The sequence below is a fragment of the Pristis pectinata genome, chromosome 3 (assembly GCF_009764475.1).
Source record: "Pristis pectinata isolate sPriPec2 chromosome 3, sPriPec2.1.pri, whole genome shotgun sequence".
In the NCBI taxonomy this organism is placed as follows: Eukaryota; Metazoa; Chordata; class Chondrichthyes; order Rhinopristiformes; family Pristidae; genus Pristis; species Pristis pectinata.
Genome location: NC_067407.1, coordinates 49,769,129 through 49,787,242, shown reverse-complemented (window position 1 = coordinate 49,787,242; position 18,114 = coordinate 49,769,129). Strand labels below are relative to the sequence as shown.

Sequence of the window (18,114 nt, the reverse complement as noted above, 5' to 3'; positions counted from 1 at the left end):
CGACGGTCCAAATGAGATTTGGACCAAAGGTGATCGACTCTTCATCTGTTCACGCAGTTTTGCTAAAACTGCCAACCTTCTGGATGCTGCAACCATACCTGTGGTTTGACCAAGTAAAGGCCCAGTTCCAGATTCGGCAGATACCTTCTGATTCCACGCGTTACTATTATGTGGTGAGCTCCCTTGACCAGGACACAGCCGCCAGGTTGCGGATTTCATACAGTCGCCCCCGGAGGAAGGCAAATATGCAGCATTCAAAGCGCTACTCATAAGGACCTTTGGCCTCTCACGGCGGGAGTGAGGTGCCCACTTGCTGCACCTGGACGGTTTGGGAGACAGGCCACCATCAGCATTAACGAACGAAATGCTGGCCCTGGCTGAAGGACACAAGCCCTGCCTCATGTTCGAGCAGGTGTTCCTAGAGCAACTGCCCAAGGACATACATCTGCTACTGGCTGACACAGATTTCAGTGACCCCCGGAAGGTGGAGGCCCAGGCAAACGTGCTGCGGAAAGCCAAGAGGGAAAGCGGGGCATCCGTCGGACAGATTACCAAGTCCCGTGCCCAACGGCAGGCTAGACCAGGCCCGGCAATGGAGCGCACGCAACCCAGAGGCAGGAGTGAGGAGGCCAATGCACAGTGGTGTTTCTACCACCAGCGGTGGGGCACAGAAGCCCGCCGGTGTCGCCCGCCCTGCGAGTTCCCGGGAAACGCCAAGGCCAGCCGCCACTAACGGCTATGGCAGCTGGCCACCAGGACAGCCTCTTGTACGTCTGGGACAAACAGTCGGGACGCCGCTTCTTGGTCAGCGCCGGAGCAGAAATCAGCGTCTTACCCCCGACAGGGTACGACACCCGCAACAGGGAGCTGGGACCCACCCTGAGGGCCGCAAACGGCAGCGTGATACGGACCTACGGCACCCGCACAGTGCAGCTGCAGTTCGGCGCCAGCCAGTTCACTTGGGACTTCACACTGGCCACCGTGGCCCAACCACTCCTGGGGGCGGACTTCTTGCAAGCTCACAGCCTACTGGTCGACTTGCACGGGAAAAGACTGGTCCATGCCAAGACTTTCCAGACGTTCTCCCTGGGCGAAGCCAAGTTGCCGGCCCCACACCTGGAATCCATCACGCTGTCGGACAACGAATTCACCAGAATCCTGGCGGACTTCCTATCGGTTCTGGCACTGCAGGTCACGGCAGCCATACCCAGACACGGAATACAGCACCACATTCTGACCAAGGGACCACCCCTCATCGCCCGCGCACGACAGCTTCCCCCAGACAAGCTCTGCCTGGCAAAGGAGGAGTTCAAGAGGATGGAGGAATTAGGGATCGTATGGAGGTCCGACAGCTCATGGGCCTCCCCCCCTGCACATGGTGCCCAAAGCAGCCGGGGGCTGGAGACCATGCGGCGACTACCGTAGACTGAACGAGGCTACAACCCCAGACCGCTACCCCATGCCGCACAGACAGGGCTTTGCAACAAACCTGCACGGGGCAAGCTTCTTTTCCAAAGTGGACCTCGTCTGGGGATACCATCAAATTCCGGTACACCCTGAAGACATCCCCAAGACAGCACTCATCACCTCGTTCGGCCTGTTCAAGTTCCTCCAAATGCCGTTCAGCCTGAAGAATGCCGCACAGATGTTCCAGCAGCTAATGGATGCGGTGGGACGCGACCTGGACTTGGCGTTCATCTACTTGGACGACATCCTCATAGCCAGCAGTAATCATCAGGAGCATCTGTCCCACCTCCACCAGCTCTACTCCCGCCTGAGTGATTTTGGCCTCACGATCAATCCGGCCAAATGCCAGTTCAGACTCGACACCATCGACTTCCTGGGCAACAGGATTACCAAAGACGGGGCAACACCCCTGCCCGCCAAGGTAGACACACTCCGCCACCTCGCCCGACCCAACACAGTCAAAGGCTTGCAGGAGTTCATTGGTATGGTCAACTTCTACCGCCATTTCCTCCCCTCAGCAGCCCGTGTCATGCGCCCTTTGTTCACCCTGATGTTGGGTAAAGGCAAGGACATTACCTGGAACGAAGAGGCCGCGGCCGCTTTCATTAAAGCCAAGGAAGCCTTGGCAGATGCCGCGATGCTGGTGCACCCCAGAACGGACATTCCAACCGCCCTCACGGTGGATACATCCAACACGGCAGTCAGTGGGGTGCTGCAGCAACTCATCAAGGGGCATTGGCAACCCCTAGCGTTCTTCAGCAGGGACCTGCGGCAACCCGAACTCAAGTACAGTGTTTTCGACCGGGAGCTGTTGGCACTATATCTGGCAATCTGACATTTCAGGTACTTCTTAGAGGGCAGACCGTTCACCGCATTCACGGACCACAAACCGTTGACCTTCGGGTTCACGAAGGTGTCCGATCCCTGGTTGACCCGCCAGCAGCAACATCTGTCCTACATCTCAGAGTACATGATGGACATCCAGCATGTCTCGGGAAAGGACAATGTCATGGTGGACACGCTCTCCAGACCAGCTATCCAGGCCCTGTCCCGTGGGTGGATTATGCAGCACTGGCGGGGGCGCAGCAGACGGACGACGAGATGCCCAGCTACAGGACCGCAGTCTTGGGTTTGCAGCTGCAAGACTTCCTAGTAGGCCCAGGTGAGAGGACCCTCCTGTGTGACATGGCTACCAGCCAACCTCACCTCATCGTCCCGGCAGCCTGGCGGCGGCAAGTTTTTGACTCCATACACGGCTTGGCGCACCCATCTATCAGGACAACTGTCCGGATGGTCTCCAGCAGGTTCGTGTGGCAGACTTCATAAACAGGTCAGCGAATGGGCCAAAATGTGCGCGCAGTGTCAAGCAGCCAAGCTGCAGCAACACACCAAAGCCCCGCCGCAGCAGTTCGAACCCACCCGCCAGTGGTTCGACCATGTTCATGTGGATATCGTGGGGCCCCTGCCAGTGTCGCGAGGAGCGCGGTACCTCCTAACTATGGTAGACCGGTTCATGAGATGGCCAGAGGTGGCCTCACTCACTAACACAACCACCGATTCCTGTGCCCGAGCACTGATTGCAACCTGGGTAGCACGCTTCGGGGTACCGGCCCACATTACCTCCGACAGAGGCGCCCAGTTCACCTCCAGCCTGTGGTCAGCTGTGGCCAGCCTGTTGGGAGCACGGCTACACCACACAACTGCCCACCACCCACAGTCAAACAGACTAGTGGAACGTTTCCACCATCACTTGAAGTCGGCTCTCATGGCCTGCCTGAAAGGGCCTAACTGGGTGGACGAGCTTCCCTGGGTCCTGCTTGGAATCCACACAGCACCCAAAGAGGATCTGCACACCTCGTCGGCCGAGCTGGTGTACGACGCACCCCTGGTCATCCCAGGAGAGTTCATACCAGCCCCAAGGGGGGAAGAGGAAGAACCCGTGGCAGTCATGGACAGACTACGTGAGAGGCTCGGCAACCTGGCCCCTGTACCGACTTCACTGCACGGACAGATCCCGACCTGCGTACCCAAAGACCTGCAGAACTGTGAGTTTGTATTTGTACGAAGGGGCACACACCAGGCACCGCTACAGCGGCCATACAAGGGGCTCAGGAACAACGGGTCCACGTACGTTCTGGACATTGGGGGGGAAAGAGGAGGTTTTCACGGTGGACCGACTCAAACCGGCCCATGTGGACTTGGTGCAGCTGGTCAAGGTTCAGGCTCCGCGGCACAGAGGCAGACCACCCAAACAGCAACTGATCCAGACTGTGGACGTTGGGGGGTGTATCGCCGGTTCTGGGGGTTGGGGGTTATGTGGCAACCCACTTTCGACGCAGGTGAACCGGCTCGGAAAACGGCGCGCACGTTGGCAGAGAGGCCAGCCACAAAATGGCGCTGGGCCTTCTTCTTCACCAGCGAGGGGAGAAAGCCCAAGTGCAGGAAGAGGTTTTCGTGACGCACCTCTGACGTCATTGCCGCCTAGAGAGGGTGGGAACTTGACTGCTTAAAGCCAGCGCAGCAAAGTTCTGAATAAACCAGTCTCAAGTGCAACCTACAGACTGCGTGTCATTATTTCTAGCTCGGTGCGTAGCCCATCGCTACACGCTTGTATTTTCAAGTTTTTGGGCTATACTAAACTATTGCTGGTGTCAACTGTGATTTAGAACCATGGTTTTTTTTTGCCAATAGTTAGCCCAGGTTCTCTTAAAGATTAGTCTTGACTTGGTAGTGAGACCAACAGCTCAAAGTTAATAGATTGAGGGTTCAAACTCCATTTCAGGAATTGAACACACGATTGAGGCTGAAGCTTTAATGACAAAGTCCTACAATAAAGCAAAACAGAAATGCTGGAGAAATAAGCTAGTCAAGTAGTATCTGTGGAAAGAAAAACAAGTCGACATTTCTCTTTCCAAATATGTTCTTGACTGGCTGAATTCTTCCAACATTTCTGGTCGTTTCACATTCCAACATCTGCAGTTTTATGGTTTTCCACTGTAATAAACCAATTCTAGTCTACCTCCTCTGTTAAATAGAAACACTCCCTTTGCACTATTCAAACAGAAAGGGAATTCTCCCAATGTTCCCCACCAAAACTGATTGCTCATTTACCTCATTGGACAAATTAGCTGTTACTTAGTCTGCAAACCAACTGTGACTACGCTGTAAAACATTTTTAAAAACCTTAAGAATTTGAAATACATTACATCTAAACTAGTTCCTATCCTACATTGTTAAATGAGTAATATGGAGCTGTTTAAGACAAAATAAATGAGAAAATGCTTCATTTGCAATATTCATACATTTTAACAGTTGCCATAAAGAACAAAGAAATAGCCATACAGGTGGTATAGCCCTGTGTACTACTACAATGAACTGGATGCCATTTAAGTGCAAACAATGCACATAATACAGTACAATGGTCACCAAAGCACCATTCCATGTGCAAACACTAGAGCACAAATAAACAGCAGAAAGGAATACTTCAATTTCGCTGATGTGGAATAATACTGCACAGACAGTAGTTCAGCAGAATTGTCCTGATTGCTCTATTCTGTCCTCCAATCTGCAAAAATGTAGCAAAATTGGCCATCAGAAGAAAACTACCCTCAAAGCAAATCTCAGAGCCTAATACATTCGATGCAAATGTGTTTGGCTTAAATTGCATTGTCATCACATAAATAAGAGGGAGTATTTTCCATTCATAACTTTATCCCAAGCATGTATTCTTTCCCAAATGTAAGCTGCAAGGTATTATTTTCCATGCTTAAGACATAGCATGAACATTTAATCAATACTTTGCACTGATTTAAACTCTGTACACTTTAAGAGCTACTTTGAGAATAAAGCTGAAAATAGAGAATATTAACTTAGCAAGACTGCACATTCATTGTTTCATTCTTCTTGCATCCTGTCATAACGTGAATTAGGACCAAAAACTAATCTGCTTCCAATTTAATTCCATATTTCACTCCTGTCATAACACCGTGTGGCAAGTATTGGAAGACTATCATTTTTTATTGTGAATATGCTACAGGACAGCTTTATTTCATGAAGCAATTTGACACTATGCCTACCACCTGCAGGTCACTTAGGTCATTCACCACTGCAGGTCCTTGCAGGTGAGGAGAAGATTTTCAGCAGCAACTCTATTTTGGTCTATAAAGTGAAAAGTACAAAGCCGTGAATCTTATGCTTTCAAATCCACATCCACTGAAACATGACCTACAGTATAAATCATAGTACAAAGACTACAATAACTAACAACCACAACACTCTTTTATTGAAATGCAGATCTTTAGCACCAGTCTCTGACATCCACAAGAAGAAAACAAAAAAAGGTGCATGAACTGTAAAATTTTCCATTTAAGTCATGTCATCTAAGAAGTTTGCAGCCACTGAAAGAGGAAATAAGATTGCTAACTAATAGCTCGGTAGCAAATTTAGACAAAGCTTTTTTTTATGGGATCAATAAATTAAAACAATTGAGTTTTAAGGTCAGGAGGTTGGAAAGGTATGGAGCAGGAGTGACGGTGCTTTTGGCTGCATGTACCATGCAAGTGTCAAATCAATGCTCCCACTACTCCCCATAGATCACAAGACGATGATGCCACCACATTCTTGTGCTGTGATTTAAGAAAGTTTTATTCATGGGGCAACAGCACCTAAAATCTTTAAGCCTACAAATCGCCAGGCAGACCAGAAAATAAAACTCAGGTATGGAGTTCAGCTGGCTCTTATTTGAAAGCCAAATTACCAGGACCGGAATTGGAATGAACAACCCGATGGCTCTCCACAGGCATTCCCAATACCTAATCGTTAATGTTTTTCCTGCCGCAACCCATCAAAAATGAGGTAAAGATATCTCCCCTCGGATTAGTTTTAGAATAATTACATAAACTCGAGGGACAAAGTTAGCTTGATCATACCTTGTCGGGAAGTGGAGGCACTTGTTTCCACTTTAGGATTCCTATTGGAATGCTGGTATTTATCACCCATGTTTCTCTGTCCTTGAGAAGAAGGTGGCAAGCCTTCCTGAACCATAGGGATACATGTACAGGTGTTCTTACAATATTGTTAAGTAGCAACGACAAGATTTTAACCCAGTAATAGTGAAAGAATGGTGATACTTCCAGGTCAGGGTGAATTGCAACTCAAGTTGAAGGTGCTGGTGTTTCCATGAGCTGGTTGTTCTTATATTCGTGGACGTTGTGATGCTGCTGAAGAAATTTTGTCAAGTGGCTTCAGTCCATCCTGTGGATCAAACACACTGCAGCCACAGTATAATGATGGGTGATGGGGATGGGGATGGGGTGGGGGGGGAGGGGAGGTGGAAGAAGAGAGAATGTTTAAGCCACCCTTGAGAGACTGTTGATTTAACAGTCTGCTTTGTCCTAGAAATCATTGACTTTCTTGAACACTGTCCAGGCTGCACCCATTCAGGCAAATACAGAGTATTTCTATCACATCTGTGCTTTGTAGGTGAGAGAGGGGGTTTGGGAAGTCAGGCAATTAGCCACATTCACACCCCTTTCCTGTGACTTTCACCTGAACTTTAAAATATTATGCAGGTGCACATGAAGCAGTCTCGGTAGTCACGTTCAACACTGCCAAGCTTTCTTCATGTGTGAATGCTGAGAAAACCCCACTGCACTCTCCTCATCTTCTGAAATAGTCACTTAAAGTTTTTCAGCAACAGTCCAAAGGCCTTTGAAACATTGAGAGTTATCCAATGCTAGTGTCTCTTCACATTATTGGGCACCGATAACATATCTGAAGCATTCAGCATAACCTGACACAAGTGGCCAACACAGGCACAGAAACATCTGTTTCGTCTGACAGCGCAGGAGGCCACTTGATGTGCGTTTGTGCCAGCCATTCACCACATCAATATAGAGCATTCTCAATGCTAATTCAGCAATCTTCCATCTCCAAGGCTATAACCACCATCAAAGATCATTGGCGGAGGTAAAGGAGAAAGCATCAGGGCTGTATGAGGGATAATTCTTAATTAACATATACATATACAGAATAATTAATGAAGCAATGATATTCCTGGAATTGATGTTACTTGTGATACGAGCATAGATTTGCCTGAAGGAAGGTGTTAGTAAAGGTGGCAATAAAGATTATGGGAGGTTGCTTCATGTGAAGGACACATGGATGAATTGTTCTGGTCGACGCTGCTCCTACATTTCCTCCTTATCGTTCTCCTCTCCTTTCATCAGTCTGCTACTTGGAAAGCAATAAAAAGCTCTGTTGGATGCATCATGCAATCACAAAGAGAAGACTCCCAGGGCTGTACTAGAAAGCTCACTCTAAACAGTTCCGATATCAGAAGGATTCTTGAGCATCCTGATATTCTGCTCAAAATTTTGCGGGCTGACACAACTCGATTTGTAAGCCCCTCTATATCTGTAACCAGGAGACCATCAGGAGCCCTGATAGTCCTGGTCATACCAGCCCAGCTCATGATTGTAGACAGTACAGAGGACTGAAGCAGGGTGAATGAATTAGGACAATTACCAAGACACTGGGAACAGCTTTGCACAATCACAAATAAGTGAAACAAGTGAGTAGAAATGTCTGGTAAACATTTTGGTAAATTTTGGTTTATTATTGTCACATGTACCAAGATATAGTGAAAAACTTTGTTTTGCATGTTATCCATACAGATTATTTCATTACAACAGTGCATTGAGGTAGTACAAGGGAAAATAATAAAAGAATGCAGAATGAGTAAGTGCAGGGTAGGCAGACAATAAGGTGCAAAGCCAAAAAATGAGGTAGATTGTGAGGTCAAGAGTCCATCTTATCGTACTGGGGACCATTCAATAGTCTTATAACAGTGGAATAAAAGCTGTCCTTGAGCCTGGTGGTACGTGCTTTCAGGTTTCCGTATCTTCTGCCCAATTAGGGGGGCGGGGGTGGGGAGAAGAGAGGTTGTCTAGGGTGGGTGGGGTCTTTGATTCTATTGGCTGCATAACAAGGCAGTGAGAAGTGGAGACAGAGTCCACGGAGGGGAGGCTGGTTTCTATGATGTGCTGACAACTCTCTGCAGTTTCTTGCAGTCCTGGGCAGAGCAGTTGCCATACCAAGCTGTGATACATCCAGATAGGATGCTTTCTATGGTGCATCAATAAAAGTTGGTGAGGGTCGACGGGGACATGCCAAATTTCTTTAGCCTCCTGAGGAAATAGAGATGCTGGTGAGCTTTCTTGGCCGTGGCATCTACGTGTATGTTCACTCCTAGGAACTTGAAGCTTTCAACCCACTCAACCTCAGCACCGTTGACATAAACAGGAGTGGGTGCACCGCCCCCCTTCCTTAAGTCAATGACCAGCTCTTTTTTTCATTCTGCTTGCGTTGAGGGAAAGATTTTTCTCATGACACCATATCACTAGGTTCTTTATCTCCTCTCTGCACTCCAACTCATCGTTATTTGAGATTTGGCCCACTACAGTGGTGTCATCTGTAAACTTGTGGATGGTTAGAGCAGAATCTGGCCACACAGTCGAGAGTGTATAGGGAGTAGAGTAGAGGGCTGAGGACGCAGCCTTGTGGGGCACCAGTGTTGAGAATAATCGTGGAAGAGGTGCTGCCTATCCTTACTGATTGCGGTCTGTTGGTCAGGATCCAGTTGCAGAGGGAGGTGTTGAGTCCCAGGTCTCGGAGTTTGGAGATAAGTTTGCTTGGAATTATGGTATTAAAGGCAAAGCTGTAGTCAATAAACAATAGTCTAACACAGGTGTCTTTACTGTCTATTCATCCCTCTCTACTCAGACTGACGACCATGAAGATAATGGGAAGCATCCATCAAAATATGGGTGGAATCCATGGTACTACAGACGCATCATCCTGCTTTGATCTGTTCACTGGGAAGATGGTGCAAACCTCAGTGACCACCCCAGTAAAGCAATATTCTACCAACTGGAATATGTCACTGATGTCAAAGATGAGCCTTGGCTTGCAGCAGATGACCTTGGCAAAAGGCTGTGGTGACTGTGGGAGCTCCACACTGAATAAAGCTTCAATTGTGACTGCAGGTAACACTGCGTGGATGTTCCACACAATGTTCCTCAGGGAAATTCAGGTCTCCAAAGTATCTCTCGAAAACCTTTCCTCCCCTCATCTCCCAGCTGCCTGGGCTTCTCTTGGGTGTCCTCCGTGGCTCCCCCTCATCTTTCAAAGACCTACCAAGCCACCCGTGAGAGCAATCAAACCGTCTGCAAAATAACTCAGCACCAGCAGAATTGTTTGCAGAATTCAACTGTAAAACATATCAAAGAAAAAAAGGGAACAGGAAACTGGGTTCTGTACTGCATGATGTTCAGCTACAATGCAACATGTGCACAGTTGTTAATGTATTCCATGTCATCGTGTATATTTGGAAGGGCAGCAGGGCCTTTGCCACCCATGCACACCAGAAATACACATTCTACATTTCCCTCAACTTGCACTAATATCATTATGTTTGTGTTTATTTTATCGTGTAAGTTATGCATAATTTAGGTTAATTTAGGATTATGTAATTTATGTTTGTCATATTTGTAATGTATTGTGCAGCTGCTTCATAAAAAAAGCCAATTTTCATGGCAGTTATACCCTGGGTACATCTGCCCAAACTTGAAGTACACAGATCGGCTCATCAGTCCCCAGTGCAACACTAATTAGATGCAAGCTCTGTCATGTTAGACCCATCAACTTCGTCATGCCCCAGACACATATGGGGAGTAGACACTTAACTGCAGGAAGAACCCTCTCTCCTTTAGGGAATTATCAACAATAGGTTTGACTTTTCATCAGAACAGACAACCAGCACTGATCTGAAACAGTGACTTCTGTTCTCCACAGATGCTGCCTGACCTAATGAGTATTTCCAGCATTCCCTGTTTCCCAGAATCTTTTTGTTTTGCTTTTTGATACAATGATTGAAAGGTTGATGGTGTAGTGTTGGATATTTGGCAAATATTGGAGTTTGAGAAGTGACTGTCCAATATTGGTCAGTATCCTGCACTCCAGAGTTTGAGCCACTCAGGACATGCTTACTGGAGGTTGCACGTTTTAACTGGCACGGATTATATGCCCTCTTCTCCTGAGAGGGCAACGTGCATTGGCAAGCATTGGGGTATGGGTGAAAGTCTTGAAGAAATGGTAAGGGTAACATGGGGCACTTGAACAGAAAGCTGTGATCTCGGTAGATATTGATTGTTGGTAGGTGAGGTAACAACTGTATTGCATGTAGCAGAGGTGCAGTTGGTGGTGAGAGGTAAGATCCGATTATGTATCATCGACCTTGGCCTGCACATGAGGCCAATGTACTTCTTGTAGTATCGCACCCATGCTTGTGGGGCTTGACAACTCACAGTGACCTTGACTTCTATTTTCTTCCTGTGCTGCTTGTAAATGTGCTTGGGGACCTTTCTGGTTCCCCCTGTGGGAAGAGGATCTATGCCCTTTCCTCTCCTCCATCATGATCACCAGATATGCATCAGAAAACCAGGGTGTCTATTCTTGCCTGTCCTCTGCCATTTCTTCCAATGAAGCTGTCAGTCTCTAAACTGACTTTTAGCATCACTTGCAACCAGAAAACATCTCCCCTTTGAGGTGCAAACCTGGGTTAATCAATGCTGCCTAAACTGCTCACCAATCCAGGGCCATTGGTTATGCACCGAGATACTAAAGAATGCTGATGGCGGCGGCTGATTGCTGATATCATAGCAATGAGGACAGACTGTGTGAAGCTCTTGCACTGGGTCAAAAGGGCACATTGTGAACCCAGTGTCCCTTTATCCGCACTCCCTAATTTAACCTTCACAACGAAGGGCTAAAATGAGGCTTTCTGATACTGACACTCTGTAGCCTGGACACTGAAGCAGCAAGCCCAGACCAGTGAGCGGTCTCCTTCAATCGTGGGGAATATACTCACATGTATTGCCTGCTATGGGTAACATGTTTTTCCATCAGTACAACCAAATTTCTAGGCCTACATATCTGATAAAGGGTAGAAGCTGAGCATTAAAAGGTTTTTTTTTCAAGAAAGGACTTTCTCCCTTCGCAAACAGCCTCTTCAAAACATGGAAAATCATTTTGTGTTACCTACGGTATGTCAACAGCCTAAATATATTACTGACTGATCATTTTTTACAAGTCACAATTTTTGTAGTGTCAACCTGTCAGAGGTCAAAGGGGAAAACATGCAAGATTCCCAAATCAATCTGGCTGTAGAAACTGTCTCATTTCATTTCAAATTACCTGCTGTGCCTGCAGTCTGGGACAAACTGCCTGATCTCATAAAGCATGACAACTTGGGTCGAGCTAATGTGATCATTCATAATGGACAAGTCATGCAGTAGCTCCTATTAACTATTTTTAAACCAGTTCACTGAGGTACGTGATCTCTGCCAGAGGCACAAAACATAAATACACTGTTGACAGGTTAATGCCAAAGGACAACGCTAAAGGGATTTGAAACTTTGTAGCTTTATAACAAAGTTGACTCTATTTTTCTTGGCCACATCAGGCCGACGTGATGCAGTGGAATACATACATTGATTTTTATGTTAATTAGGAAAATCAACTCCATGGACTTTTCAGTGATATATTTATATTGTCTATTTTCCTTTTCTTCTTCTGAAAACCACATATTGATTAACTAATTGATGCATTGATCAACTCATCTATCTTCATTTATCATACTGAAACTCAGATTCCAAGCAACCACCAAGTTTTTTTTTGCTCTGGTGGGGAAAAAACTGCAGGAAACCTTGCTTAAACAAATCTTTAAACTTATTTTCCATCAGAGGCACTGCAATGAGAATGAAATTAATTGTTTCAGAGCATGGCTCTTTCAGAAATAACAACCACAGGAGTAAAATTGTCCTGTCACCATTACACTTTGATTAGATCTTCTTGAAAGTCTGCAGCTTTAAGAACAATGTTCAGTCTATATTCGCTGGCCATATCAGAAAGGAGTGATTCGGGGAAAACATACATTGGTTTGTATGCTAATTAGAGAAACAACCTCCTGAATTAATCGACATACTGACTTTTTTTTTGCATGTTGTGTGCTCCAGGCAAGGAACCCAATTATTTTGAAATTTGCTGAAAACCTAAGACCAAAAGTTTATAAAAATGGAAACAAGGATATGCCATTTAGCCCCTGGATCATGGTCTTGCATCGCTCTCTCTCCTTAGGTTCATAACCTGTGAATCCATTGGGGATCAAATGTCTATCACTTTCATCCGGGCATCCACAGCTCTCTGGGGTAGGAAAGTTCAAAATTCTCCACTAAGTTAAGAAATTTTTCCTCATCTCAGTACAATTTTCCAACCCTCATTCTGAGACTGCTCCTATGGTCTGGCATTTTTTGAATCTGTAGTACAGATCTATACCATTTAATGAATTCAAAGAAAGATCTAAGATCTAAAATGAACTACAATCTGCACTAGTTATTTGTTCTGGCAAATAACTTCACACTTTCCCACATGGTACTCCATCTGTACAAGTAACTTAAGTTTGAGTGTCTGTCTCCTCCTCATACCTCACTTTTCCAAGTAGCTTTGCCTCATCAGCAAACTTGGTCACTTGTCCTTTCATCTGAGAAATTCCCTCCTTCTCCTCATTTCTCTTTGTCATCTTCTCTCTCCCAATCTGCTTCTGTTCATGTCACAACTCTTTCCGAACAACTCTCTACATTTCAACAATTAAGGATATAGTGGAAAAGCAATGAAAAGCAATTTTTCCTTCGTGCCATCATCGCAGATGAGGCACAGAATTCTCTGGCTAATGTAACTCAACTTCAGAAGAACTGTCCAGGTATGTCAATTTAAAGCATCAACCATCCTGGTGGCATTTTAAATGAGATTCTTTGTCATTTTAGCATGTTAAGTCACCAGTTTTTTCTTTACTGGTCAGCTTTCTCATTGTTAATGTGTTAACCGGTATGTGCACCAAAAGTATGCAAATGAGATCAAAATCCTTGGTGTTTATATGATATACTTCTTACCAGATTTGGAGAGTCATGTTTACAAGTTTATTTCAGAGCTATTTACAAATCTGCAATGTGGCTCCTCCATCTTTGCAACCACCTCTTACCCAGTAATATTCATTACTTGGAATTGTTGTCTTACCACATGACATCACATCTTTTACATACATGTATATTTGTCTTAAGTGTTCTAATTTCAGAATACAACAGAGTCCATATTTCCAGTATTCCCCCATGAGCCCTAATAGATTTGCATGAAATGATGTTCAAGGAATTTAAGTTGCTTCTCACCAGGAACTGCTGTGTTGTCACTGTACATTTCATCAAATTTCTAATAAATGCTAATCCACTTCAGTAAAACAGCTGCGAGATGTTTCAACTGGCAATCCGATCTCCCACACCAGGTCATCACTGGGTATTGTTCATTGTAGCCTGTTTGAGTTGCAGTGGCCTTGTTCTACAGCAAAGTTTGTGACGCATTCTCTATAATACTCCCATATACCATTGGTCACTTAGACCTCCTCCACAATCCTCCTCAGATGGCATCTAGTCCTATGTATGTAACACCTTCCTTGGTGACAGAATCACAACTGTAAGAATGGTCTAATGGTTAGAGTTTTCTGCTACCTTTCTTGTTGGAGCTATGGTTGAATTCTTACCACATTGCCTGATTTAAGGAATGACATCTCACTAGCTGCCTTGCTTCAGTAGGAAGCTTGCTTCTCCTTGTCCCTCGTCCTCTACCTATAATTATGGGCTTCAGCAACCTTCCAGTTTTTGGCAATGTTGTTCTGGTTTGGTAGTTTGTCAATCTCTGGGCTGGCCTAGAAATGAACCCTGCCATTGGTGCACTTCTACACGCCAAGAGACCATATGTTTTACTTTGCCCTTTTCAGAAGAAACATTGCTGTTTGTAACAGCTTTGTCTACCTTTCCAATGGACTGGGGGGTGGTCTGACAATGATGCTAAGAGTAAATTCCTGCATTTCTGCAAAGCTTGCAACAGATTTGTTTCATTTGAAACAAATTGCTGGCCTTTGCCTGTTACAACCTCTTCTGGAATATTGCATCTAACAAACTGAACCTTCAGCTTGTAAATAGAAAACAACAGCACAATTAAATTGAGGAAGTTCATTTGCAAGAAGGTTGATAAATAATCAACCTTCACCAGCTGGTTTTTGGCCTCGACCATGAAGAGATCCTTTGCCACCTTCAGCACCTCTATGTGACAAGTCATGTTCAGGCACAGGCTTCCTTCTGTTGTCCTGCTTCCACAGGTCAGCCCAAGTCCCACTTTTGTGTTAAATCTTTTAGTTCTACATTCACTCCTGGCCCCTAATTTGTCCTCAGATCTGTTGACTATATGCAGTCTAGTATTTCCTTCCTCAAGGATTCTAGTTTTTGGACCCATTCACCTCAAAAAAAAAGCAATTTCTGTGAAGTGTTGAGCTCATCTCAGAAAAAGACATGCAATGCAAGACTTTATGGGAGCACCCGCCACTCCTCAGGCTATCCTCTTATAATGGCTGCATGCAATTCTTGCCATGTTGTATTAAGTGACATGACTTGCTATAGCTTCTTCATCAGTGGCTTTGTTATAGGCAGATATTTCAACATTTTCACCTGCTCCAGTTGTGGGTGCTTAGTGGGAAGATATGCACAACTCGGTGTCTCTGTGATATACAGCTTACTGCCTTGATAGTGGACAAGCTATACATCATACGTCCACAGACACAAAACCGTAACTGTAGTCTCTTTGAGATGGTGGAAATTCTTCATGGCAATCACTTCAAGGGCTTTATCATCAGTCTGTATCAATGCATTTCTCCCATGTGTACAATGGTGGAATCTTTCAAACCTAAATGTCACAAACAATAATTGCAGTCTTCTTTTCAATACAAGTTTAATATGCCTCAACATGTATATGCCAACAGTTGGCCATCTTGCACTAGAGCTGCTCTAAGGCTTGTTTTCCTAGGACACCTGCATGTCAGCACTTTATCATCAAAGTGGTGTGGTACTCGTTCTACTCTGTCCGTTTCCTTGACTGGTTGGACTGCCCGTTCATGGGTATCCGTCCAACAACTTTCAACTGTTGCTTCAGTAGTTCACATACCTCACTCAGTTGGGGAACACATTTGCTTCGGCAATGGTTAATTGCAAGGAACCATTGGATCACAGCAACATCTGTCCATTTTGGCATTTGTGTGATGGCTTCCACCTTTGCTGAATCTGGCTTGTTCCCATGACCAATGAAGGAAAGGTCCTTCTGTTCAAACTTCAGTTCCTGCATACCTTCTGTTCAAACTTCAGTTCCTGCATATTGCACTTCAACTGCTTCTCTCTGCCTATTTTTGTCTCTGCAACAGTCTATTCTACTCAAAAGATATCGGCTCTGGTCTTTATGCTACCGTGTCTTTCAAGAGCCTGAAAAAGCCTACAGTGAAGCACTTAAAGCGCAGTGCTGACTCCAAAAGACCACCTCAGCCACCAATAACTCCCAAAAAGGTGTGCTGTAGCTTGTTACAAACAATTTCTGACTTATGTCCCCTACATGTCAAAATCCATTCATGGCATCTGCACAAGGAAGATTTTTGTTTTGCCCACATCTGGCCTTCAGTAGATAATGTTTCTTCTTCGAGTCGTATTCAGACAACTTTTATCCAAACAGATCTTCAACTTGTTTGCCTTATGTACACAGACCAAGCTTCATAGCCAAGTGGTAGGAGTATCTACTGCTACAATGATCACTGCATTCATTGGTCATTCAAGCTCGGCTTTCACTTTCTCTCTGAGAGTTACTGGAACGTCCTTTAGGGTGTATTACTGATTGCTTACTGTCATCTACAGCTCTAAATGTCATTTACTCTGCACCTTTCCAGTTCCTGTTAATGTATCATTCAGCAACTATTTGTTGAATTTCCATCTGCAGTACCCTGTGCTCTCATGAAGTTCTCTGTCTGTGCCATCATCACTTTCATTTGACAGGTTGTACAGTTACCAAGGCTTGGCACACAATCCTCTTCAAATACAATACACTCTGCTTTATACTTTTTGACATTCTTTAGAATCTTCATTTTCAGCATGTATTTGCGAGGTACTACCATTATATATTGTCATATTTCTGACATTACAATTTGCAGTCAACAATTTCATTTTTTTTTGGAACCTGGATATTGCTCCCTGCCTAATTGCCCTCAGAAAGGTGGAGGCGAGATGTCTTGTTGAACCATTGGAGTCCTTCTGGGGAAGGAGTTCCAGCTGAGTGCTTGCCTAGGGTTTAGTTCCGTCAAATATATGTTGTATGTCTCCCATTTTCAGACATCCCCTGAGAAACTTGAATCTGTCCACCATCTCATTGAATGGTTGTAGTAATTTTCAAAAACCTTTTCCTACATCTCATTTGGCCAGTTGCTTATCTGAAAGGAAGTTTTTTTTTTAGTTGGCAGAGGCTAATAAAGAGCACAAAACAGAAGTGCCACTGTAACTGGTTGGTCATTGAAGCAGGAAGCTCTACTCAATCAAGTCCCAATGAAATGTAGGAAACCAAAGCACACAGAGAAAACACACACAGTCACAGGGAGAACATGCAAACGCCACACAGATAGAACCAGAGATCAGAATTGAACCTGGGTCACTGGACCTGCAAGGCAGCAGCTCTGCTAGCTGTGCCACCCACAATGCAATGTAATTCTTCCGTCTTCCCAACCACTTCTGAAGCGTAAACTCTCAATAAATAAATCTGAATAGTTGTCACTGTTGTCATGGAAGCAGAGTGATTCATTGCGAACTTTTTTTTTAAAAAAGGTTCTGCGATATGACATATCAAGGATTCTCTGTGCCTAGAGTTTGATTAATAAAATGTATGACTAAAAATTTACTCCAATATGCAGTGATTGTAACACCTCAACAACTATGATAATATTTACTAATCATTTACTTACTGAAAAGTTCAAAGCTTTTCTTCTCTCTTGTAGTCTTTTGATTGTACTTCTTACCTATGAAATGATAAGCAATATCATACTCAGGTTCCATATTTTAAGAAACAATAACACAACTTTCTCAAACAATGCTTTGAGAATTATTGGTCATACAGTAATACATTAAATGCATTTGCCTTAACAGAGCAGTTACTTCCTACTAACACTGAAGAAGATCAAGCAAAGCAGGCAAGAAAAATAATTAACATCTGGAAATCACTGGGATACTAAGATGATTTTTTTTTTCACACATATATAACAAATCATAACATTCCATTCTCCTAAACGGATATATTTTTCTAACATGTCAATTGTTGTTAATATATATTGGAATACATATGCTTGAATATTGAGCCAGACCTATCTGATGACTTGCAGTAGCAGTAGAAAGAGGGAGCTTGTGTTTTAAAAAAAAAGCCATGCGATAATTTTACTTTTCATTGTCGAGCCTGTTGGTTGCACTTACACAGGTCCCTCAATTTCTCAGTGCCACATACCAGGGCTAATGAAGCCCATCATGCAAAAGCCCACAAATGTTAGGAACACTGCAGAGGCTACATTTCCCTCACTTGCACATAACATCTGCCTGCCCAATGGATCTGGCCTGTAGTAAACGAAGTTTAAGTGAGTAATGGCAGAACACTACACCAAGTAGCCTTCAATTTCTGCACAAAAGC

The 18,114-nt window shown here is 44.7% G+C and overlaps 1 protein-coding gene across 1 annotated transcript in view; it reads right to left on the bottom strand.

Moving 5' to 3' along the window:
- Positions 1–18,114, bottom strand: part of LOC127568212 (adhesion G-protein coupled receptor D2) — a 228,195-nt gene that overhangs the window by 94,239 nt on the left and 115,842 nt on the right. Inside the window, exon 20 of the mRNA XM_052011694.1 lies at positions 17,402–17,455. Within this exon, the coding sequence (XP_051867654.1) occupies positions 17,402–17,455 (54 nt within the window). The remainder of the gene's footprint in view (positions 1–17,401; positions 17,456–18,114) is intronic.